This window comes from Pectinophora gossypiella, chromosome 18 (genome assembly GCF_024362695.1).
Source record: "Pectinophora gossypiella chromosome 18, ilPecGoss1.1, whole genome shotgun sequence".
NCBI lineage: Eukaryota > Metazoa > Arthropoda > Insecta > Lepidoptera > Gelechiidae > Pectinophora > Pectinophora gossypiella.
Window position 1 is genome coordinate 11,967,105 of NC_065421.1, and position 24,870 is coordinate 11,991,974.

The following is a 24,870-nucleotide window of genomic DNA, read 5'->3' on the forward strand; positions in this document are numbered from 1 at the left end:
TATTACCGCCTTTGCTGCATCGAATACCGCCAACGAGATATCTAACCAACTATTCAGGTACAATAAAATACTTTATTTAAAAAAAAAGTTGTTTTTACCACTGTTAATGTAGTTAATAGATACATAAATTGGGAAGGCACTGTCTCTTAAAATACAGGTTCACCTAGTTTGAAAGACAGCGTTCCAACAAAAACTGTAAACGAATTGTTTTCAATAATCATCATCATCAACAGCCGTATGACGCCCACTGCTGGGCATAGGCCTCCCCCAAGGATCTCCACAACGATCGGTCCTGCGCTGCTCGCATCCAGCGGCTTCCCGCCACCTTCACCAGATCGTCGGTCCACCTTGTAGCGGGCCTACCCACTGAGCGTCGTCCGACACGTGGTCGCCACTCCAGAACCTTTCCGCCCCAGCGGCCATCGGTTCTCCTCGCTATGTGTCCTGCCCACTGCCACTTGAGTTTTGCAATTCTCCGAGCTATGTCGGCGACTTTAGTTCTCCTGCGGATCTCCTCATTTCTGATTCGATCAAGCAGGGAAATACCGAGCATAGCTCTCTCCATTGCCCGCTGAGCGACACCGAGCCTCCTCACGAGACCCATAGTATGCGGCCACGTCTCACTGCCGTAGGTCATCACTGGCAACACGCGCTGGTCAAAGACTTTCGTCTTGAGACACTGGTATTTTGGACGAGAAGATGTTCCGCAGCTTCCCGAACGCTGCCCATCCGAGTTGGATCCGACGAGAGATCTCTTTCTCGAAGTTGGACTTACCTAACTGGATTATTTGTCCTAGGTAAATGTACTGGTCTACAACCTCGAGTGTAACGTTCGCAACCTGAACTGGAGTGGGTGCGACATGGTCGTTGGACATAATTTTTGTTTTTGCCATGTGTCGTGACGATGAGTCACGATTTTAAATATGGAATGTCACAAGTAGCAACACCGAAACGGAAGCCCGCAAATTTTTCTATCAGTAAGTGAATCTTGTCTATGTCTTAAATCTTGTCTTGACAAGCTAGTTTTCTAAGAAAGTAGTTAAAGTGAGTTTAACTTTTATATGAGTGAAAAAGTGCAGAAAGTCCCGCTGATGCTGTTACTAAAGCTACGTAGTGGTGATATAACTCCCTTTTATTATTCTGACTATAATTTTACTAACGATGATGCCAAATTCTGTTTAATAACTTGTGTTTAAAATGGCCGGCCGGCAATGCGACTTGTAAAGATAAATGAGTACACTTTAGGGGTATCAATAAGTAATGCCCACAATTAAAGACGTTGTCTGTATGCATAGCTTGCAATTGTAGAGGCCTTCCTTGGCTACCGTTGTCCAAATGAGTAGCCCGCAATCGAAGAAGTATTTCCTGGCCAGGTTGCATCTAAGAGTATGGTGCACTGTTATGAGAGGCTTTCTTGGCCACGTTAGTGCTGGCGTGCACACTGTTATGAGAGGCTTTCTTGGCCACGTTAGTGCTGGCGTGCACACTGTTATGAGAGGCTTTCTTGGCCATGTTAGTGCTGGCGTGCACACTGTTATGAGAGGCTTTCTTGGCCATGTAAGTGCTGGCGTGCACACTGTTATGAGAGGCTTTCTTGGCCACGTTAGTGCTGGCGTGCACACTGTTATGAGAGGCTTTCTTGGCCATGTTAGTGCTGGCGTGCACACTGTTATGAGAGGCTTTCTTGGCCATGTAAGTGCTGGCGTGCACACTGTTATGAGAGGCTTTCTTGGCCACGTAAGTGCTGGCGTGCACACTGTTATGAGAGGCTTTCTTGGCCATGTAAGTGCTGGCGTGCACACTGTTATGAGAGGCTTTCTTGGCCATGTTAGTGCTGGCGTGCACACTGTTATGAGAGGCTTTCTTGGCCATGTTAGTGCTGGTGTGCACACTGTTATGAGAGGCTTTCTTGGCCATGTAAGTGCTGGCGTGCACACTGTTATGAGAGGCTTTCTTGGCCATGTAAGTGCTAGCGTGCACATCGTTGAAGAGGTCTTCCTTGACCACCTAAGTGCTGGCGTGCACACTGTTATAAGAGGCTTCTTGGCCACCTAAGTGCTGGCGTGCACACCGTTGAAGAGGTCTTCCTTGACCACCTAAGTGCTGGCGTGCACACTGTTATAAGAGGCTTTCTTGGCCACCCAAGTGCTGGCATGCACACTAATGAATAAGTCTTACTCGGCTAACTAAGTGCTGATAAGCACACCATTGAAAGGGTCATGTATAAGAGGGCAATTAACTGACATAAAGTAATACCTAAGAGTAACTAATAAGATCACATACGCTGGTGTTCAGCCAGAGTCATTAAGAGAGATAAGCTTACATTCTGCAGGGTGATGTGTCACCAAGTAGGTGGTAGTTGTATCACCAATCAGTAGTTCATTTATGTTTCTTAAACTTACAGATGGAGAAGTAATCCGTATCCATGAGGTGAAAGGAAAGGTGTAAGGAAAGCCATATTGAGGATCTGATCACTGACATAGGAACCTATGAGTGAGTAAGAGTTACATCCTATCTACACATACTGACTGGTATTCGCGACGTCAGTCTAGTATGTGTGCATTCACATCCCTACAATAGATTCATAATTCTTTGATTATATACATAATTATAGATAGATATACATAGGTGTAAAAGAGTCGTCGCGACATGGAGATGCTGGGATATTAATGTCAGTCAGATCTAAGAGTGGTAAATGTGGCTTTCCTTCTCCTTTATTTATTCTGATATGATGATGTTTACAATTCATATGTGATAGCATTATAATTGGCATTTGCTTGGTTATAAATAAGAATATCCATGTGTAAATGAGGCTGTAAGCTACCTAAATAAAATGAGTAGAAAATAATATACATGACAAGTGTTGTAAAGGCATATAAGACAAGTTTTATGATGAAAATGAATAAATGTTCAAAATTGGTCATCTGACAGTAATACTGTAAAAGGGCACTAGATGGCGGCACTGGTCTATATTCGTGGTTATTACGAACGAAAATGAAAAGAAATCTGAGGTGAATCCATAATTCTAGACACGATGACATTCTAGAATGATTACGAAGATTCATATTTTGGTTAAATATGTGCTGTCTGACAGAAAAGGTACGTAAAAGAGTTCTGTTGTAGAAAAATGATACGAAAATTTGATGAATGAAACGACGCCATTGTGGTAGAAAGCGGCGAAACAAGTTATGATCAAATGATGTTTTATTTACGAGATATTGTGTTTGTTTGTGTTGTAATTCATTATAGAAAATGATTTTATGATTTATAATGCTGTTTACATTTATTTGTGTTCCCAAATGACGTGAATTTATGATTATTGGTGTGTAAAGATAATGCACCGGAAATACTATTTCTGTTTCGCGAGAACGAGAGAGAAAGAACCTCAGTGTTGCTGTTTAATAAAATGATCCCGATAGTGGGTAAAATATTTACGAGTGGGTAAATAATACTAAGTTGAAGTTCATAATTTTGTATGAAATTCTTGGTTGTTGTAAATTGAATTACGTATAAATAAGAAGAAAAAATTGTGTGTATTATTTAATGGTATACGCTATTAATGGAGAGTTGAGAAATCAACATAATATTTTTTTTAAGGTATATTCACGAGAGAGGAATATTTTAACGTGATGTTGGCAACATTACTTTGCTCGTTTTCTTTAGAAAAGTTTGACATACAGAGATTGAAAAGTTCTTATTTTAAATAAAATACCTTGTGATAAGAGTTAAATAGTGAATAGTTTCACAGTTTGTGATTGGATTTACTTGGTGAGTAAAAGAATTTGTTGAGATATCGTTATATTTCGAGATTTTCGTAAGATAAACTGTGAGATTGTAATCATGGCTGATGCAGTAAGTTTGTGTATCTAAATATCGTATAATCAGTTTTCATGAGTGATATTGAAGTTGTTTTACATTGTAAACGCAAGTAATGAGCTTGTTTTATGATGGAATATAGTCGGTACATACATACGTACTTACGATAATTATTTTTCTCGAGTTTTCTCTGTTGTGGACCGACGCCATTATATTTTGAATTTTCTAGCTAAAAAGAATTATAAGTTTATGAATGTACTTGTCGTAAAGAGTAATAATAGAATACTTACCTGATTACGATTAGAGAAAATCTAAATGTTTGACGTTTGAATACTTACTGTGTGTAAATATTTTCAGCTAAGAATCTTGTTGGCATATACCGGTTTACTTACGAATGATGGAGTCATTGCTAATTTCTAGACTCCAAGATATAATAAATCATATCGAGATTGTTACGAAACAGTGCGAAACATTTTTACAAAAGGAAATAAGTGATATTGACAAACAGCAAGCAGAAATTGCTACCAAGAAATTGGATAATCTTCATTCTCGTTTTTCAACTGAATTAAACAATTATTTTCGATTGAGTATCGAACCATCTGCTGATGACATCTCAATGTTTAGTGCTATTCAATTAAATTCCGAGGAAATTCTCATAGAGTTGACCATAAAGTTAAAAGATTTGCGTGAAGACCGAAGTGAACGGTCAAATAAAGCTACTTATAGTGAATTACCAAAATTGAACTTACCTGAATTTAGTGGTGATGTGTTGCAATGGCAACAGTTCTGGGACCATTTCACATCAAATATTGATAGTAGACACTTACCGGACGTGGACAAATTATTGTACTTGAAGGCTTCATTATCTGGAGATGCGAAAAGAGCTGTTGAAGGATTAGAAACAACAAATAAAAACTATGAGATTGCTGTATCGATTCTTAAGGAACGATATGGTAAGGAACATTACATAATTGATGCTCACTATGCTGCCTTATATAAAATTAAGGCTGCGGACAAGACTGCTGAAGATTGTCGGAGAGCTCTTAATGAAGTAGAGCGGCATCTACGAGTTTTAAATTCACTTGGTGAGAATACCAACCATAACCATCTGCGGTTTATTATTATTGAAAAGTTTCCTGAAGAGATAGTGTATGAGTTAAAGATGTTGTTAAAGACAGATTCTATTGAAGATATGAGAAAACAATTAGAGATTATTATTTCAGCAAGAGAGGATGCTAATAGAATTGCTCAAGAGAAAAGTCAAAAGGAAATTAGACATTACACGGTTGAGACATTCCACGGTACAGATAGTGTGAACCAACATAACCCGTCAAGCGGTTCAAGAAGGTTTAAGATTCAAGAACGTTTTAAGAATTTGAAGGATAAACATCAGGATTGGAATATGAAAATGAGGTTTGCTCCTAACTACAAGAATAATAATTACAATAATAATAGAATGCTTCCTAATAAAAGAAAATTTGAAAATTCATATGAGAAAGATATAAACATGAAAAAACCAAGATTAAATTGTATTTTCTGCTCAGGAGCACATTACAATGATCAATGTAAGACTGTAAGAACTATTAAGGACAGACAAATCAAATTAAAGGGCCGATGCTTTTATTGCTTTGTTCAAGGTCACTGGAGTAAGTCATGTAAAATAAATAAAAAATGTATACATTGTGGAGGAAGGCATAACAGAGCTTTATGTCCAAAAGTTTGTGATTCTGTGAAAGTGAAAACATTGCATACAAATACTTCAGTCAAATCTGGAAATTCTACAACGGTGTTACAGACAGCAGTAGTTACTGTATTAAATGAAAATAAATGCGACAAAGTGAATTGTCGGATCCTTATGGACTCTGGCAGTCAACGTTCATATGTAACAAAGAGGATTGCTACTGAATTGAATTTAGCTGTAATAGAAGAACACCATCTTTCCGTCTTCACCTTCGGAACTGATCAACCATTGGAATATGATAGTCCATTAGTGAAATTAAATATACTTACCAGAACTAACGAGGAAGTCGTACTGTATGCCAATGTTGTACCAACCATTGCACAGCATGTTAGTTATCCTGGAGAAGAACTTTATCATTGGAAAAATGAATGTATCTTGGCAGACGATGGTTCACTTGGTGACCAAGTGGACATCCTCATCGGCAATGACTATTATTTCACGGTTATAGACACAACAAAGAAACTGATAAGTGAGAACTTATTTTTAGTGGATTCTAAATTTGGATGGATGTTGACAGGGAAAACAGAAAAGAAAAATATAGATAATTTATCAGTTATTACTTACTTTCAGTCAAATAAAGAAACAAAATTGAATAAACCGGACTTACCTTTAGACAACATGCACCTGAAGAACTTATGGGACCTTGAATGTATTGGAATTACTGACTCTCCCAACACTACTAAAGAGGAAGAAGCTATGAAGAACTTTAATGATAACACAAAATACAAGGACAAGAGATATTTTGTATGCTGGCCATGGAATAATAATGTTTCTACTCTACCTACTAATCTTGGACTAGTGACAGGAAGATTAATCAATTTATTAAGACGAATGGAGTAAAGACACCTGGAAAAGCTGTTCGTATTGTATATGATGCGTCAGCAAAACTGAAACAAGGAGTTAGTCTCAATGAATGTCTTCGAGCTGGACCAGTATTACTAGAAGATTTAACAGGATTATTGATAAGATTCAGATCTCATAAAATAGCAATAACAGCAGATGTTGAAAAGGCATTTTTACAAATTGGACTTCAAGATGACAGTAAAGATGTTACTAGATTTCTATGGCTCAAAGATATAACGAAAGCAGCTACTGATGACAATATTATACACCTTCGCTTTTGTCGAGTACCGTTTGGGGTCATATCTAGTCCATTCTTGTTAAACGCAACTATCAAATACCATTTAATGCAGTCGGCTAATAAGGCTGTACAACAAGTTTCTGGTGACATATATGTAGACAATTTGGTTACCGGGACGAAGACGACATTACAAGCGATTACATTATACAGCAGTTTAAAAAGAGAATTTGAGAAGATAACTATGAATCTAAGAGAGTGGAGTTCCAACTCGAAAGAATTTAAAGAGAAGATACCAGATGTACTTGACAAAGAAGTTGTCAAGGTTCTCGGCTTAGACTGGAATACAAACAAAGATACAATTCAATTGAGACCAAACAATGTTGACTTACAAACTACTAAACGAGGAGTCTTAAGAACAATTGCTTCTACTTACGATCCATGTGGATTTGTTGCACCATCGTTGTTGTCACCAAAATTGTTCATGCAAGATCTGTGGAAAAGCAAAATTAAATGGGATTCAAAGTTACCAAAAGAATTATTTGAAGAATGGAGAAACATATAATAATTTAGAAACTGAACAGGAAGAAATACCCAGATATTATACAAAGGACTTTGAAAGTAAAGAAAATCAGTTACATTGTTTCACAGATGCATCAACGAAGGCTTATGCAGCTGTAGTATGTATAGTAAATGAAAATGGCAAAGAATGTTCATGAAGTTACAAAGTCATTAATTAATAATAAAGAAGAAAGTAAAACTAGTAAACACGATAGTAAGTCAAAAGAAATAGAAGAAATGAAAAGAATACAAGAAACTTATTTTCCTGATGAGGTTAATATGAAAGAAACTGCTTTAAGTCGTAATCTACGATTATTTAAAGATGATGATGGTTTGTTAAGAAGCAAAGGAAGATTTGAAAATACTGAATGGTTGTTTGACATGAAATACCCAATTTTATTGCCCAAGAACTGTGACTTCACAAATAGTTTAATAAAGAGAATACATGAAGACAACTACCATGTTGGAGCCAATCATACATTGAGTTTAATTCGGAAGTTGTACTGGATACCACAGGGTAAAGCTCAAGTTCAAAAGATTATAAGACAGTGTTCGAGCTGTATCAAGCATGGAGGCGGTCCATTCAAACTTCCGCCTACTCCTGCACTTCCTGCTGAAAGAGTGAACTATAGTTCACCTTTTACATTTACTGGACTTGATTATTTAGGACCAATATTAGTAAAGACTGAAAATGGAGTTTCCAAGAGGTGGATTTGTTTATTCACTTGTTTAGCTGTAAGAGCTATACATCTAGAATTGGTACAAGATTTATCTGCTAAAGAAGGGCTACTTGCTCTAAGACGAATGATTTCTACAAGAGGGACTCCTGGTTTGATAATTTCAGACAATGCTTCACAATTCAAACTTATATCAGAGCTTCTAACCAATCCATACTGTAAAGAGAATAAAATTACATGGAAAGGGTATAGCGAGGTAAGGAGGACGAAATGGCCCCCACGGCCCATGACGGAATTATCATTTGTACTGGTATTGGCACTCTAAAAGAATACGAAATGTAAGGTCGTTGACCCCTGACCTTGACCTGTCTTTGAGATATTCGAGAAAGTTCGTTCGCGCGCCGATTTTTTTCAAATTTTTTTTTCCGAAAAACTATAAAAGCTAGAAGGATGGGACCAATTGCGTATAATGAGGGATACTTTGAAAAATATTTTGAATTTTTTTCAGAGTTCTCGTGAAATGACAACTGTGCAAAATAATTAAACAAAATATAAATATATTTTTTTAGTACTGATCTATTATGTTTACCGCGCCAAAAAAAATATATAATATTCTTTGATTTATATACTTACACCACACAAAAAAAAATCAAAATCAAAGAGGCGCTTCTTGAGTTATTATGAATTTACTTAGTGTGCGTACGGCTGGTAGGAACTAATTAAAGAGGTCGTTTTTGGATTAATTATTATAATTACATGTTTAACATAATTTTAATCATCATCATCACTATTTTCATTTATTACAACATTTATTGCATCATTTGAAAATATTTTTGACAGAATTTCAGCAGGACGTAAAATGCGAGATAGATATCTCGCATGAGCTAAATAATATATTACACTTGCGACATGAGCGCAGCATCCAACTGTCCTGTTTCCATTCGGACAATCACAACAATATCCTCGGATTCCTTCGACACTGTTCATATTAGGAACATAATCAATGAACAATCGGTAATGTTTACTATTTACATGTCTGGAACGAACATTTAACTTGATGATAGTTGGGGTTTGTTTGACGTAATATATATAAAGATTACTCATGTCGTCCATTATTTCAGCGAGGTATGAAACAGCTAATGAGAGCTGATAGGAACCTGTAAATAATATTCTTAATTGTTCTTCGTTTAGTCTTGGAAAATCTAAAATTTCTGATGATACCAGTTGTTGAAAAGCCGTTTTTCTTCGATTCCAGTTCTGCTTTTCTACCTCTTCACTTAAAGAATTTGGTAACGCCAGTCGCTCTTTAAAGTATTGAACAATTGTCTCATTTAAGCCTGTGTCAGAATCCAATCGCTTACTGAATTTGTTGTGTAAAAATCCAACAACTTTGCATAATAGACTTACTTTTGGAAGCATTTTATTATCAAGATTGTTATGAAGCAAATTATATTTCTGAGCGATAGCTCCGTGCACAGCTTCGACTACCCATCGGATTTTAGTCACTTGTCGTGACATATTGGCTTCATCGGTAGGTAACTGGGCTCGATTACCTTTAAGCGCCGGCATTAACACGGTGTAGCCTTCTTTGGTGATGTCGCCAACGGCGTCACGAAATCCACGATCTACGACAAATACATCATTTCGACATAATAGAGTTTTAAGTTTAGCATCCTGTAACACTTTCTTCATAATAGTGGCATCATTTTCCGTACCATAAAATGGCCCAGCAAAATCAACTATAAACCCGTTCGTAGTACAGATTGTAAACGGTTTGCATAAATGGGTTTTCTTTTGCCCAGAATACGATTTTCTCTGGTATTCATTGTTAAAACTTTTTTGATGCCTGATATAAGTGCCGTCAAATATCAATACCAGCTGATCATCTCTAAGGTTCAATAACATTCGAGCTGTTAAACTTGTGTTCTTTATTAAATCTTCTCGAGAAATGGAGGTTAATCCAAAATGAAGCAAAATATCAGTCTTAAAACTTCTTAATACTTCCTTAAAAAATGTCGACACATGTTGTTCGTATGGTAAACCCAGCACTCCTGCTATCACTGAATTAGAATTTCCAGTTTTTAATTTAAACAAGAATACAACTAACGCTTGAGTCACAGTGCGTACGCTTGTGTTTCGCATAGAAGTCAATAGCTGTCTTAATTCAATAATGTTTTGCCAACAAAGCCCTGTCAATACCCTTATCTGATTTTCAGACATATCATTTTCAATTTTGTCGAAAAGCGACATCCCTGCTCTTTCTGAAAGTGATTTTAAAAAATGAGCAACTTCTTTAGGGTTCATTTTACTGGTGTTAGATACTACACGTAGGTAAACCAACTCGTCTTTATAAAAGTTTTTTCCTATTATATGTGTGCAGCAACAACGGTTACCCTCTGGTATAAAAATCCCAATTTTTGTATAAGCCTCGTAACGCGCTTTAAAAGGTACTCGCATTAAGTTTGTTGTGGATCGACATATACAACAACACTTGTGGGTGGATACAACACGTGGTATTTGTAGATATATAAATTCGTCGTTTTGGGCAACATGCGAAAAAACATCATCGCCATCATCATCATGGTCGCTTTCGGAACTGCATGGTAAATTCACTTCACGTTCTTGTTGGAATGAAGCATTAGAAGATGTTTCCCCAACTGCTAAGTGTTCACCAGACTCCTGTTTGCCTTCACACTCTACCAGAGTAGATGCCGCAGAAGTTGATGCAACGATTGATTTGCTATTGTAAATAATTAGCCGACACTTTCCACACAATACGTCACCAACAGAAACTGTTTTTTTACTCGAGTCACTATATAATCTAGCGTCCTCTTCACTAGTGATAACTTTTTTTCTTCCGCGAACTTTATGCACGAAAGTGTCACAAATAATACAGTTCACCAACATTGTTATCACCCGTGGTTATCACCATACAACTTGCGACAGGCGTACGCAATTATTCTCACCGAATGACCTACTAGGTAATTTATATTTGTGTGTGGTTTCCTTAGCACGGAAGACTAAAGCAACTATGCGTGAAATCGTATTTGTAATGACACGAATAAACTTATAATAATCTATTGAACATGAATAAACACGTTTCCTAGTCCGCGCGAAGCGGCCGGGCGGGCGCCCACCGTACACGATCGAACAAGTTTTCTTTAGATATTACTCAAGAAGCGCCTCTTTGATTTTGATTGTTTTTTGTGTGGTGTAAGTATATAAATCAAAGAATATTATATATTTTTTTTGGCGCGGTAAACATAATAGATCAGTACTAAAAAAATATATTTATATTTTGTTTAATTATTTTGCACAGTTGTCATTTCACGAGAACTCTGAAAAAAATTCAGAATATTTTTCAAAGTATCCCTCATTATACGCAATTGGTCCCATCCTTCTAGCTTTTATAGTTTTTCGGAAAAAAAAATTTGAAAAAAATCGGCGCGCGAACGAACTTTCTCGAATATCTCAAAGACAGGTCAAGGTCAGGGGTCAACGACCTTACATTTCGTATTCTTTTAGAGTGCCAATACCAGTACAAATGATAATTCCGTCATGGGCCGTGGGGGCCATTTCGTCCTCCTTACCTCGCTATACCCTTTATACCACAGTTATCACCATGGTTTGGTGGTTTTTATGAGAGACTAGTGAGTCTAGTAAAGCATTGTATGAAGAGAACATTGCATAAACATTTGTTAAATGACAGTGAAATCAATACAGTTATTAAAGAAATTGAAGCTATTTTAAATACAAGACCACTTACCTGTGTCGATTCAGAAATGGTGCATATACTGAAACCAGCTGATTTTTTGATGATGGGTAAATGTATCAGGACAGAGACAACAAATAATAAAGACATTCTTATTGAAGGCACAACAACGAAACAAGATTTGATTCAAGGCTGGAAAAGAGCTTTAGTAATTCTAGATGAGTTTAAAGACATGTTTATGAACCGATATCTTTCTAGTCTTCGTGAAAGATTTCAAAATTCATTAAAGGAGCCAAGAATTAAGTCTCAGTTAATACCTAAAGAAGGACAGGTAGTACAAATAAAAGGAGATACAAAAAATAGAGAAGATTGGAAAGTGGGTATAATAGTCTCACTTACTACAAGCAAAGATGGATTTTGTAGAGTAGCTAATGTTAAAGTTGGAAACAAGATATATACGAGATCAATCACTCAGTTGTATCCGCTTGAAGTTGAGGATTTTGATAATGAGAATATTGAGAATAGTTCTGAAAATATTGGTCAAACTCTAAAGAGAACAAGAATAGTTGGTTCTGTGAATGATTCAAGGCCTATAGACATACCTAAAGAGGTAATTACTAATATACAAAATAAAGATAATGATATAGAAATGGAAACTGTAAGAGACAGCACTAAACGAATAATTGATGGGGTTACTGAAGTTGTCAGTGAACCAGAAAATGATATTACTGAAGTTGTAAATGAATCAGAAAATGATGTTAATGAACAAGAGAATGATAATGAGTCTAGACCGGTGCGTGCCGCTGCCACGAGAGCCCTGGAAAAGATAAGGGAATGGACGGCCAACTTGGTCGCCCTACTATGACAAGTTCTTCGTTCGTCGGGAGTGTCGTGACGAAGGCTGGTTGACGCCGTCACGATGTCCCTAAAATTCTTCGTTCGTCGGGAGTGTCGTGACGAAGGCTGGTTGACGCCGTCACGATGTCCCTAAAATTCTTCGTTCGTCGGGAGTGTCGTGACGATGAGTCACGATTTTAAATATGGAATGTCACAAGTAGCAACACCGAAACGGAAGCCCGCAAATTTTTCTATCAGTAAGTGAATCTTGTCTATGTCTTAAATCTTGTCTTGACAAGCTAGTTTTCTAAGAAAGTAGTTAAAGTGAGTTTAACTTTTATATGAGTGAAAAAGTGCAGAAAGTCCCGCTGATGCTGTTACTAAAGCTACGTAGTGGTGATATAACTCCCTTTTATTATTCTGACTATAATTTTACTAACGATGATGCCAAATTCTGTTTAATAACTTGTGTTTAAAATGGCCGGCCGGCAATGCGACTTGTAAAGATAAATGAGTACACTTTAGGGGTATCAATAAGTAATGCCCACAATTAAAGACGTTGTCTGTATGCATAGCTTGCAATTGTAGAGGCCTTCCTTGGCTACCGTTGTCCAAATGAGTAGCCCGCAATCGAAGAAGTATTTCCTGGCCAGGTTGCATCTAAGAGTATGGTGCACTGTTATGAGAGGCTTTCTTGGCCACGTTAGTGCTGGCGTGCACACTGTTATGAGAGGCTTTCTTGGCCACGTTAGTGCTGGCGTGCACACTGTTATGAGAGGCTTTCTTGGCCATGTTAGTGCTGGCGTGCACACTGTTATGAGAGGCTTTCTTGGCCATGTAAGTGCTGGCGTGCACACTGTTATGAGAGGCTTTCTTGGCCACGTTAGTGCTGGCGTGCACACTGTTATGAGAGGCTTTCTTGGCCATGTTAGTGCTGGCGTGCACACTGTTATGAGAGGCTTTCTTGGCCATGTAAGTGCTGGCGTGCACACTGTTATGAGAGGCTTTCTTGGCCACGTAAGTGCTGGCGTGCACACTGTTATGAGAGGCTTTCTTGGCCATGTAAGTGCTGGCGTGCACACTGTTATGAGAGGCTTTCTTGGCCATGTTAGTGCTGGCGTGCACACTGTTATGAGAGGCTTTCTTGGCCATGTTAGTGCTGGTGTGCACACTGTTATGAGAGGCTTTCTTGGCCATGTAAGTGCTGGCGTGCACACTGTTATGAGAGGCTTTCTTGGCCATGTAAGTGCTAGCGTGCACATCGTTGAAGAGGTCTTCCTTGACCACCTAAGTGCTGGCGTGCACACTGTTATAAGAGGCTTCTTGGCCACCTAAGTGCTGGCGTGCACACCGTTGAAGAGGTCTTCCTTGACCACCTAAGTGCTGGCGTGCACACTGTTATAAGAGGCTTTCTTGGCCACCCAAGTGCTGGCATGCACACTAATGAATAAGTCTTACTCGGCTAACTAAGTGCTGATAAGCACACCATTGAAAGGGTCATGTATAAGAGGGCAATTAACTGACATAAAGTAATACCTAAGAGTAACTAATAAGATCACATACGCTGGTGTTCAGCCAGAGTCATTAAGAGAGATAAGCTTACATTCTGCAGGGTGATGTGTCACCAAGTAGGTGGTAGTTGTATCACCAATCAGTAGTTCATTTATGTTTCTTAAACTTACAGATGGAGAAGTAATCCGTATCCATGAGGTGAAAGGAAAGGTGTAAGGAAAGCCATATTGAGGATCTGATCACTGACATAGGAACCTATGAGTGAGTAAGAGTTACATCCTATCTACACATACTGACTGGTATTCGCGACGTCAGTCTAGTATGTGTGCATTCACATCCCTACAATAGATTCATAATTCTTTGATTATATACATAATTATAGATAGATATACATAGGTGTAAAAGAGTCGTCGCGACACCATGTTCATGCTAAGACCCACTCGTTGGGATGCGTTACTGAGATGCTCGAGCATGGTGTTCAGTTATTCCAGGCATCTCAGCCATTAGGACTATATCATCGGCAAATCGAAGGTGCGTCGGGAACTCACCGTTGATGTTGTTGCCAAATCCTTTCCAGTCCAGAAGCTTAAAAATATCCTCCAATGCAGCAGTGAACAGTTTCGGAGAGATGACATCTCCCTGTCTCACTCCTCGCTGCAGTTGGATCGGATTAGAGCTCTGGTTCTGTACTCGAACTGACATAGTGGCATTTTGGTAGAGGTCCCTTAGCTTTTCGATATACCTATGGTCCACTTGGCACCTCTGAAGAGACTGCAACACCGCTCAGGTCTCGATCGAATCAAAGGCTTTCTCATAGTCCACAAACGCCAAGCAAAGTGGCAGATTATACTCTTCGGTCTTCTGTATAACCTGCCGCAGCGTATGGATGTGGTCTATGGTGCTAAAGCCTTTTCGGAAACCGGCTTGTTCGGGAAGTCGTCAAATCTGCAAGCGAGACGATTCGTAATGACCCTCGAAAACAACTTGTAGACATGGCTCAGAAGCGAGATAGGTCTGTAGTTCTTCAGTAGGGCTTTATCACCTTTCTTGAAGAACAGGACCACCTCGCTTCCGCTCTATGCCCTCTGCGTTTTGCCCTGAAATATGACGGAATTGAAGAGCCTCTGGAGGGCTTTGAGTATTGGCGTTCCGCCCGCTCTCAGAAGTTCTGTTGTGATTCTGTCATCTCCTGCCGCTTTGTTGTTTTTGAGCTGTTTGAGGGCCATCCTAATCTCGTACAGGCTGACGTCCGGGATATCTTCAGTGTAGTGTCGGGTAAGCTTGGCTCGATGGTCTCGAGCCATGCTTTCGCCTGATGTTTTCGTGGAATATAGCTGTCTATAGAAACTCCCAATCTCCCTCAGGATTTCGGGAGTCGACGAAATGATTCTGTATGAGGAGTTTTCAATAAACTTTATTATTATTGTTATTTTTTTATTAAATGAATTATGACTTAAACTAAAGAAAAATCTTTTGGTTTCATAGATTTATATACATAATTGACGTCTGTCTCTGTCCATCCGTCTGTCTCTGTCCGTCCGTCTGTCCATCCGTCTGTCTCTGTCCATCCGTCTGTCTCTGTCCGTCCGTCTGTCCATCCGTCTGTCTCTGTCTATCCGTCTGTCTCTGCCGGTTCGTCTGTCTCTGTCTATCCGTCTGTCTCTGTCCGTCCGTCTGTCCATCCGTCTGTCTCTGTCCGTCCGTCTGTCTCTGTTCATCCGTCTGTCTCTGTCCGTCCGCCTGTCTCTGTCTGTCCTTCTGTCTCTGTCTATCTGTCTGTCTCTGTCCGTCCGTCTGTCTCTGCCTGTCCTTCTGTCTCTGTCTGTTCTTCTGTCTCTATCTGTCCGTCCGTTTCGGTCTGTCCGTCCGTCTGTCTCTATCTGACCGTCCGTTTCGGTCTGTCCGTCCGTCTCTGTCAGTCCGAAGAATAATGCATCACCCTGTCTATAAATCATAAGAGGGAATCTATGGTGGCGGTAATAGAAACATGTATGTAATTTCTGTGTTTCAATTTCCGCCACATAAAAATTAGCCTTAAGAAAACAAATAAATATTCAAAATGAGAGCTACGTATGTAATAACCAGTTTCAAAGCATATTTTAATAAATATCTAAAGTATTTAAATTAGAAATTCATAATTACTTCAACTACTTGTTCATACATTTCTTAAAAAAATACATTAACTTATATGCAGCACAGGATACTTGAATTCCACCAAATGTGTGGCGTTAATAGATTTTAATATAGTTCATGAACCATACTATAAAATAAGATGATAACATTATGAATGATTGGGCATGTTACCTTAAATAATTAAAAAATACAAATATCATACAAATATCGATCGCCGCCATAGGTGGCGGTAATAGTAACCAAACTGCAAATGTATGCTTCTATCACCGCCACATTTTAAAACTCAAATTAATCATTTAAAACTAACACAAATATCAAATATAGCATGCTTTCTCAGTTCTTAAACGTATTAACAAGTAGTTATAATTACTAAAATGAAGAAAAATTATGTTTCATCGTACACAAAACCTTAAGAAAAAAATGTTGTATGCTTATGCATTTCAGTAGTGGCTTGTATGGAGCGCGTTGCTTGCGCGGACACTGCACACTTACAGACCAATCACAAATTAGACTGTTGTTGCCCACGCTCAGGGGTATGTTCGTTTCATAGTCAATTAATAAATGTATCTTTTGACATTTGAATCAATTTTCTATCTCGGACACAATTCAAAATATCCGAAATTTAAAAAAGGTGGCGGTAAACGATGTCGATTTTTGGGTGGCGTTAATAGGAGCGTTTACCTTACTATTGTTTTCCTACTACATCCGCCTGTGAAAAAACATAACGCCCAACCTATATAAAATCTAAAAGAAGGGTTAGTTACGTAAATATGACGTCAAAAAGATGAATCTTCTTCGGTATTCGTATACCGTAGCTTTTGGAAGATGAACGATGTTAAACAGTCTATTAAAAGCTTCATGTGATTGACGGATTTCCTTTGCTTTCAAGGTTGTGGATATCAAATGGTGGTCTAAGTACTTATGAAGGATATTGTGAAAGTTCAGATAGTACCTAACTACCTAGTACCTGATATAAGTTGTTTTCACGAATGCAAAAGTTCTTAAATGCGTTTATATTATACGTTGAAAGTCTCTCTTGTCACGTAGGTCAGCTGGAAGAAATCTCTTTGTTTAGAGATAAGCTTGCCTGTACTATCTGTTTTCTTTGTATGTTTCTTGTGTCTGTTTCATTGTGTACAAATAAATAAATAAATGAACCTTGTTATTTTTTGCTGTACCTATTATGTAGGAAGTACCTATACCTATGTACTTACTACCTTTCTACTTTGTATCTTTCTTTTTGATGTAACTTATTGTAAATTCGCAAAACATCACAGCTGTCAGTCATCCGTCCCTTTCTTTTTCATAACAAAATAAAATCAGATTAGTCTACAAGAATGAGCACCATTTACAATGTATAAGCGTGTAACGGAACCAGTAAACAAGTTTTCATGAAATATTCGCTAAAAATACCACCAGCGGTCACGTTTCTCTAATGTTTACAGTGAAAATGTTTCATGTTGTAAATAATCATCAACCACATGTGTTGAGTTGACGTATAGGTACCTATTGCTCTGAGTGCGTTGTGGACACAGTAGCGGCCCTAGCAAAATATTTAGGTGATGCAAGACCTCAGAGTGGCGCCCCTCAAAATACAGTTTTTTTTTTCGATTAGTTTACGACCACATAAATACTTATACCTAATTAAATCTTTTTTCTTCCCATTAAATGTATGAGTTTTATGTGACCGCTTAGAGGTCTAATTCACAGGGCAGATGTACTCCCTAGTAGATCCGGGGATGCCCAGCCAGGGTGATCCCGTTTTGGCTGATTTTGACGCCCCCCCTAGAAGGCGCCCGGTGCAATCGCACCGCTCGCACCGCCCTAGGGCCGCCACTAACTTAATATTGTATAAGTCACTGTGGATCAGCTTGCTGCTCAAACGGGGAGCGCAGGTTTAGACTTGCAACATTGTGATATTAAATTATCTTAAGTGCAGTTTTCACTAACACAGCTCGACCATTATAGATGACGACTAACCTATCTAGTTAGCAGGGCTGCCAGATGAAAAAAAGGCATGATCGTACGTCAACTACAAAAAAATCGTATTCCAAGGAGATTTTGAAATGAAAAGATAGTACAACTTAAAAGTTCAAAGTTTTTATTAAAAATGAGAATAATTCGTTAAGAATCAGATAAATAATGCAATAAAACTATTTATTAGACTATACTAATTTTAGATACTAATTTTCTGAGGTCAATTTTCTTTTTTTATTCGGAAAACTCCGCTATTCGTCATCTATCGCCTGCATCACTTGCATGTCCTCGGGTTTTATTATTCTTGGAACCAGTATCATGAGTGGCAGTAACGTCGGTACTTTTTACTGTAATTACTGGAAACAGCATTGGTAGGTTCAAGACAGTCCAGTTCCGATAGAATGGGGTCATCTAAATCATATATTTTCTAATTTCTTCTGCACTTGTGATTAAAAAATGCCTGCAGCGTTGAAAAAAATCAAAGCTGCCGGAGGAACACATTTGTTTCATTACGAAATGTTGCCAGGTACCGAAAAATCGTACACTTTCCGTACGATCGTAGTCTTGCGATCGTACATGAGTAGAAATGCCAAAAAATCGTACGAGTACGATTTAAATCGTACATCTGGCAGCCCTGCTAGTTAGTCTAACAGAAAGTTTAATAAAGCGTGGGTACTCAGTTCATCTTGTGATTGATGTACTTCTGACTAGCCCATTTGGTTATAGTATAGGTACCTAGACGTGAGCTTATGTTGTGTTATACACTGGTAACCTGTAATCCATTGTCAACCTCAGTTTTTCATTCTTTCTTTAGGCTTTAAGGCTTCAATTTCAAGTGCGGCTGAAAAAAATGTGTTCTTGTGATTACGGGGCAGTGCCACAACTGCCCACCCCCAATAAGGAATAAGAGAGTCTATATTAGATATTTGAACACTGTGACAAAAAAAACTTCACATATAAGTAAGTACATAAACTCACGCCATTATTTCTTAATTGTGTGGATAGAGCCAGTAGTAATCAGGACAGTAGGTACAGCACCTTTCGTTACGAACTCCTAAGATGGACACAATATGATGACAGACGGATGATTATATTTAATAATTAATAATATAAATAAGGACGGCTTAAACGAGAGTATCACCAGGTCCCTGCATACATTGGCATAGGCCGGCTTGGTAGTGCAATGAAAGTGAAAATCTTGATGCAAGGCCAAATTATTCATTTTCACTTGGATATTTGAGGAGGTGGGCCGCTAACTATGAGTTTCGTGAAATATACTAATAGTTTCTGAGCTTTTCATAAGTACTTACCTATCTATTTTCTTCATGTTACCGTTTGGTTAAACGTGAGTAGTTATTCCTTATTCTATGACGTGGGTTATACAAAATAATTAGCATCTGTCTAGCGTCGCCTGAATCAACATTTTGGCGCGTACTGTGACTATGACATTATTTTCCCAGGTGTAAATGGCACGAGTAGGCAGTAGTTTGTGCCAATGCCAAATGATAGTGATATTGTACAGTTATGAATGAGTTACCTACTGTTATTTAGACTATGACTTCTTTGCACTTTGTACTATACTACTTATTATGCTGAATAAAATCTTACTACACAATTTCGTTTCAGAATATCATATTTTGTTTTGGCAGAACAATTACGTTATTTCATCGTAGCCTAATTAAAAAGTAAATTGTTTGTTTCTTTTTTGTGAAATGGCTGTTTTAACTCTTTTTTTTCGAGGTAACAGTCACAAATCTAAAAAAGAGATTTTATTCACGAAAGTTAGCGAGTAAGTATTATGTGTACACATCGCTACGTAGAAATTTATACGTGTTTATGGGATACGAAATGTGTTTCACACTTCGCTGTAACGACAGGGTCGTTACTTGTTTAAAGACGAAAACAACGTGAAATGTTTACCACGATTTTTAGTTTTACGAACCAAGGAGTACAGTATTTCTTACAACTTGGGTCGAGGTGAACTATAACCGTATTATAAAGGACGAGATATTTTATCGTGCCTATTTGTTTTCACTGTATTAACTTTTAATGAACATTATTTAAATTATTTTGCCTATGTTATACGGTATACGTAAAATTTCATTAACGCAGCTGGCTCGACCATTATAGAAGGCGATACGACTGAACAACAAAACCCACCTGTCACGTTGGCCTAACAGAAAGCTCGGTAGTTTCATCTTGCGATGGATGTATCTCTGACTACCTCAACTGGAATATATTAGTGAGCTTATGTTACGTGATATCTTCTTTTATCCTGTAATCCTTTTTTATCCCTTGTTAGCTTGCTCCCATGACATGCCGAGTTTTCAATTCTCGGTCAACAGTGTCGCCAGGACGTAGGAGTTACGTGATATGCCTAACCAAAATTATTTACAGATGATGTGGGATGTGTGTATGTTTGCTGCTTGGCTTACGAATATTTGTACATTTCAGATGGTTAAGTGCATTCAGCATTCGAAAGCTTAAGTGTTCTGCTTTCAATCTGTGCATAATATTAGGTAAGATACTATAAACATCGTCAGATACTGTGACTTCCATGATATTTTGATACATTTAAACAATAAATTCTACTAATTTTAGATTCTATTTTACAAGTTAACAAAGTTTATACTTAACTATTTAATAAAATGGCGGGGACTGGTACGGGTATTCAGCCAATCACCAAAGAGTGTCTTTCGCCAAGAATGTTGCCATAAAATACCTTACTTACTTACCTATTCTAAAATTCTTTAACTATATAACTTTGATAAAGTAACAAATACTGTAAAGGCAACTTGTAGAATAGAACCTGTTAACATAGGTCCCTAAACATACATCAGCAAAAATTACAGCTGGTGGCTAATTTACAGATCAAGACACGTATTACAGTTGTAATCACTGTAATACTCACCTGTGACAGTTTGGGGATGTACGTCACATACGGGATATTGTAGTGGTAGTAGTATGGTAGAATCGTCGAGTAGTAGGACGAGAGATAGTAGACATCGGACAGCGGCTGCGCCAAACAGGCATTCGTTATTCAATGTTGATGACCTACGTTCCAACTAAGTCAATAGTCCACGTTATCTTGTCAATTAAGTATCCAGGTCCATGAGTTGATATAAATATTTATTAATGCATGTAAAAAAATAAACTTATCTCCATCTTGATTTGATATGATGAAAATTTGTACTTTGTGTAGATAGGTAGGTATATTTAATTCAGTAAGTAATATGTATATGAAGTCATAACGTTAGCTGTAAAGAAGAGCTATTCCAAGAGTTGTTTATTTTTGTGTGGCTGCGTAATAGTTTTTGTGCTGCTATGTGGTACAAGTAGGTATTTTAACTATCGTGCTTCCATCGATTAACCTTTTACATTGTGATTCAGTCATTTGGAAGGTATACTGCTCTTATAAGTAGCAGTCTTTGTATTGAACAAGAACTCAGGAAAGAAGACAGTACACAATCCTTCTGTTAGTAAACATAAACAAATATCGAGTCCATATCGATTGTCCTAAGGTAGTTTTAACACAAAAGAAAGTAGAATTATTAAAAATGCAAGCTTTATTATGTTAAAAATTCAGTCTAACATTTTTCGATAAATAAAATTATACATAAAAACATCAAAAAGCACTAAAACGATACACTCCTACTTCTAACCATTTAAAGTAGAGCGATCACATTGCGATAGCGAATACTGATTAAGTAGTCTCGAGGACAAGCGGAGCTGGGGGTTAGAGGGACGGGGGACGGGGACGGGAGGGTCGGGAGCCGGGCCTAGACGCGGTACGAGTAGTGGCGGTAGTTGGTGCCGTAGGGCAGGCGGCCGCTGGTTGTCGACGAGTACGAGTACCCGCCGGGCCCGCCCAGGCTGCTGCTGCGCTCGCTGGTGTACGAGTAGCCACCCGGGCCGCTGCCCGTGCGGCGCTCCACGCTGTTACTGTACGAGCTGCGCTGCGGCAGCCCGCTGCCCGTCGACCGCTCCGACGTCGACTGGTACGAGTACGAGTACTGCTCCTCGGCGCGGCGCGGCGCCGCCGGCTCGCGGTCTACCACCACGTAGTGCCGCGGCGTCTGCAACAACCGCGCCCTTAGCTCCCGCCACCACCGCGCCTCCGTCCTCCCTCGCACCAGCCCGACCGACTAGCTAACTAGCGAAAGCGACACACGAAACGCGGCGACCCCCGCATCAGTAGGTTGCGTAGTTGCTGTAGTAGACGTGGCGGTGCGGCAGGTGCATGGGGCGGCCGTGCGCGCTGGCCAGCGCCACGTCCATGTGGTCGCGCGGCGTGTACAGCGGGTCCGCCTCGAAGGCGCGCTCGCGCTGGCCCACGGCCGCGAGCACGCGGGCGCGCGTCTGGTCGCGCGGCGACACGTAGGGGGCCAGCGGCGCCAGCTTGTACTCGGGCGCGGGCGCGATGTTCTGCCGCACCACGGGCTCCAGCACGGAGCCGCGCACGCCGGGCTTCTCGCGCCGCCCGAAAGCTGTCACGGGGTCGGGCACGAGGCTCGGCCGCGGCACGAACGGCACCTTGTCCCAATCGCCGAGCGGGCGACGCTGCAAGCGTAGAAGTCGCCGTTAGTCGCGCGGCGCGCTCTCCAGCCGCGGCTATATTTGGCGCGCCCGCCGGCTCCGCTTTCCGACTCTCGGTTTCCCGACGAACAGAATGACCTACTTGCGGAACGCTATCACTGACGAATCGACCTATATGCTGCTAACGACGACGACTGGATATCCTTCCTAGACATTCCTAGACTTACAAAGCAATGATGTTTACAAGCGAGACATTGTACGTATGTTGTCACACGGGAAGACTGCAAACGAATCGACTCTTTACCGAGTTATGTTCGATAGAGTGGCATGATGGACTAGAGGGCGGTAGTCCGTCGAAGACTCGCGAGACGAGGCTGAGGGTCGAGTTGGTGCGAGGGCCGGCTCCCGGGGGGTGGAGCGAGGTGTGATAGCGGGGACACTCACCGACACGCTGTAGTTGCTGTACGGCCGGTAAGGGCGGCGGGTCGTGTAGAAATCACTCTCGTAAACCATTTTGCTGTTTGCTATCGTTCGACTGTCACTCGCGACGGTTGGTGCTCGACTGCGGCTCGCCAGCGCGCACACCATAGCCGACAGTATTTTTAGATCACTGTCATTGCAATTTCTACGTCACACGCCTTCGTTTTTCCTCCAAGCTTTATAATATACGCCTTCAGATGTGTGATGTCACAAATGGGTGAAGGATAATTTACCGAGGAATGCAGCAGAAAAGAGAACAAGGGCCACCCAGATTAAAATACCTGATGCACATAATTATACTTGAATCCAAAATATATTTTGCATGAATCACTCACTATCTTGGAAGTATACCTAACTGTTTTGTATAATTTGTGTTGGATTAAAATGTCGTGTGAAACACGTAGGAGTAAGACAGTTGCGTGTTTTTGTTTAGCATCTGTATGTAGCCATTTTCAACTCTTGAATCATTCATACTTACGTCTTCCTCGTCGTTACAGCCACGGGAAAAATTAGAATCTTCTAGGTCAAAGTTACGCCAATAGGAAGCGTGACGTCACTACAGCTTCCTCCAGACACCCATCGACATGTTTTTGTGACGTTCTCTCATAAGAATGAGTAGGGGCAACATTGTACCGACTTGTTTTGGGGATATTCAGTGCCATTTAGCTAATAATACAACAATACAAAAGTAATAGTCAACTTAAACTATTTATTTTCCTTTTACAAAATGACCTTTCTAATTAAGTTTTTACAATAAATTTATCATCATCCGAATGTATATGCAGACTTCAATCACAGAAGTGGACCGAACGCCCGACTTTCATATAATTTTGGACCCAAAAATAAACATAATGCACTGTTGAGGTCGCCGCGGCTGCGGGCCGATGCGGTCGGTGGGAGGGCGGCGACCGCGGGCCGCCGCCGTCGCTCACGGGAAATCAAACACCCGTTGTCCCAGACCCACTGCTTTATTGACTCTCCAGGGTTTCCATACAATAAATCATAACAATTCAGGTCAAACAAAACAACATGTGCCGAACTTAATAATTATAAATACGTCCGTTGGCCTGGCGCGGCGCGTGGTGGGCTCGGGCGGCGCAGGAGCGCAGCGCGCAATAAATATCAATGTATGTACACGACGCCACTCGCGACACTACACCCCTATATATTTATAACTTTTTTAAAAATTTATAATTTATTTCGTTATGTCCTATCTATGTAGGTTTGCTAACACCAGTGCGCCAGCAACGCATCCAAAACTATGTATTCATAGCGTATTACTGACAATGGCCCAATGTTTCTGGGAAATCAGCGGAGTGGTTGGACCACTATGCGAGTATTACACCACGTCACAGCTCTATATGGTCACGAGGATATCTGACTGCATAGTGCTGTTGGCTGGGCGCATTGACGCTGCCTTGCATTATTGTCAGAGCCCTCGACTCCCGAGTCGTACAAAATTAAATATTCGCGAGGACCGAGTATAAAACGATCCTGTTAATCGTAAAGGCAGAATCGTCAGGGATGTTGTGAGGCAGCGCCCAGTGGCCGCCCAGCCTTACACTGAATTTTGAAAACATCTAGCGGCAACTCGAGATACTTGCATCGTATATTGACAAATGGTTGATCGGTTGTTATAAACCTTTGTTCTCACTAGTTCGATTCATTAGTTCGATCGTCGAACTAGTGAGAATTATTTTTCTCATTAGTTCGATCGTCGAACTAGTGAGAATTAAATAAATCGAACAAAATATATTTAATCATGCATATTTCATTTCAAAGTTATGTTAATGAATGTTTTATGGTTCTA

The 24,870-nt window shown here is 39.7% G+C and overlaps 2 protein-coding genes across 3 annotated transcripts in view; one reads left to right on the forward strand and one right to left on the reverse strand.

Moving 5' to 3' along the window:
* LOC126374861 (uncharacterized protein CG45076-like) overlaps nt 1-23,182 on the reverse strand; it is a 42,345-nt gene extending 19,163 nt beyond the window's left edge. Inside the window, exons 1-2 of one of the 2 annotated variants that reach the window (XM_050021621.1) lie at nt 23,025-23,171; nt 20,956-21,060 (exon numbers count right to left, since the gene is read on the reverse strand). In XM_050021621.1, coding sequence (XP_049877578.1) covers nt 20,956-21,060; nt 23,025-23,168 — 249 coding nt within the window. In that variant the 5' untranslated portion in view covers nt 23,169-23,171. Of the gene's footprint in view, nt 1-20,955; nt 21,061-23,024 lie in introns of both variants that reach the window. The other variant, XM_050021622.1, reaches the window with a different exon arrangement.
* Nucleotides 3,660-8,111, forward strand: LOC126374858 (uncharacterized). Its single transcript, XM_050021615.1, has 2 exons — nt 3,660-3,768; nt 4,174-8,111. Exon 2 carries the CDS (start codon nt 4,211-4,213, stop codon nt 6,395-6,397), a length of 2,187 nt encoding a protein of 728 aa, XP_049877572.1. The 5' UTR covers nt 3,660-3,768; nt 4,174-4,210; the 3' UTR covers nt 6,398-8,111.
* Nucleotides 23,183-24,870: the final 1,688 nt, after the last annotated feature.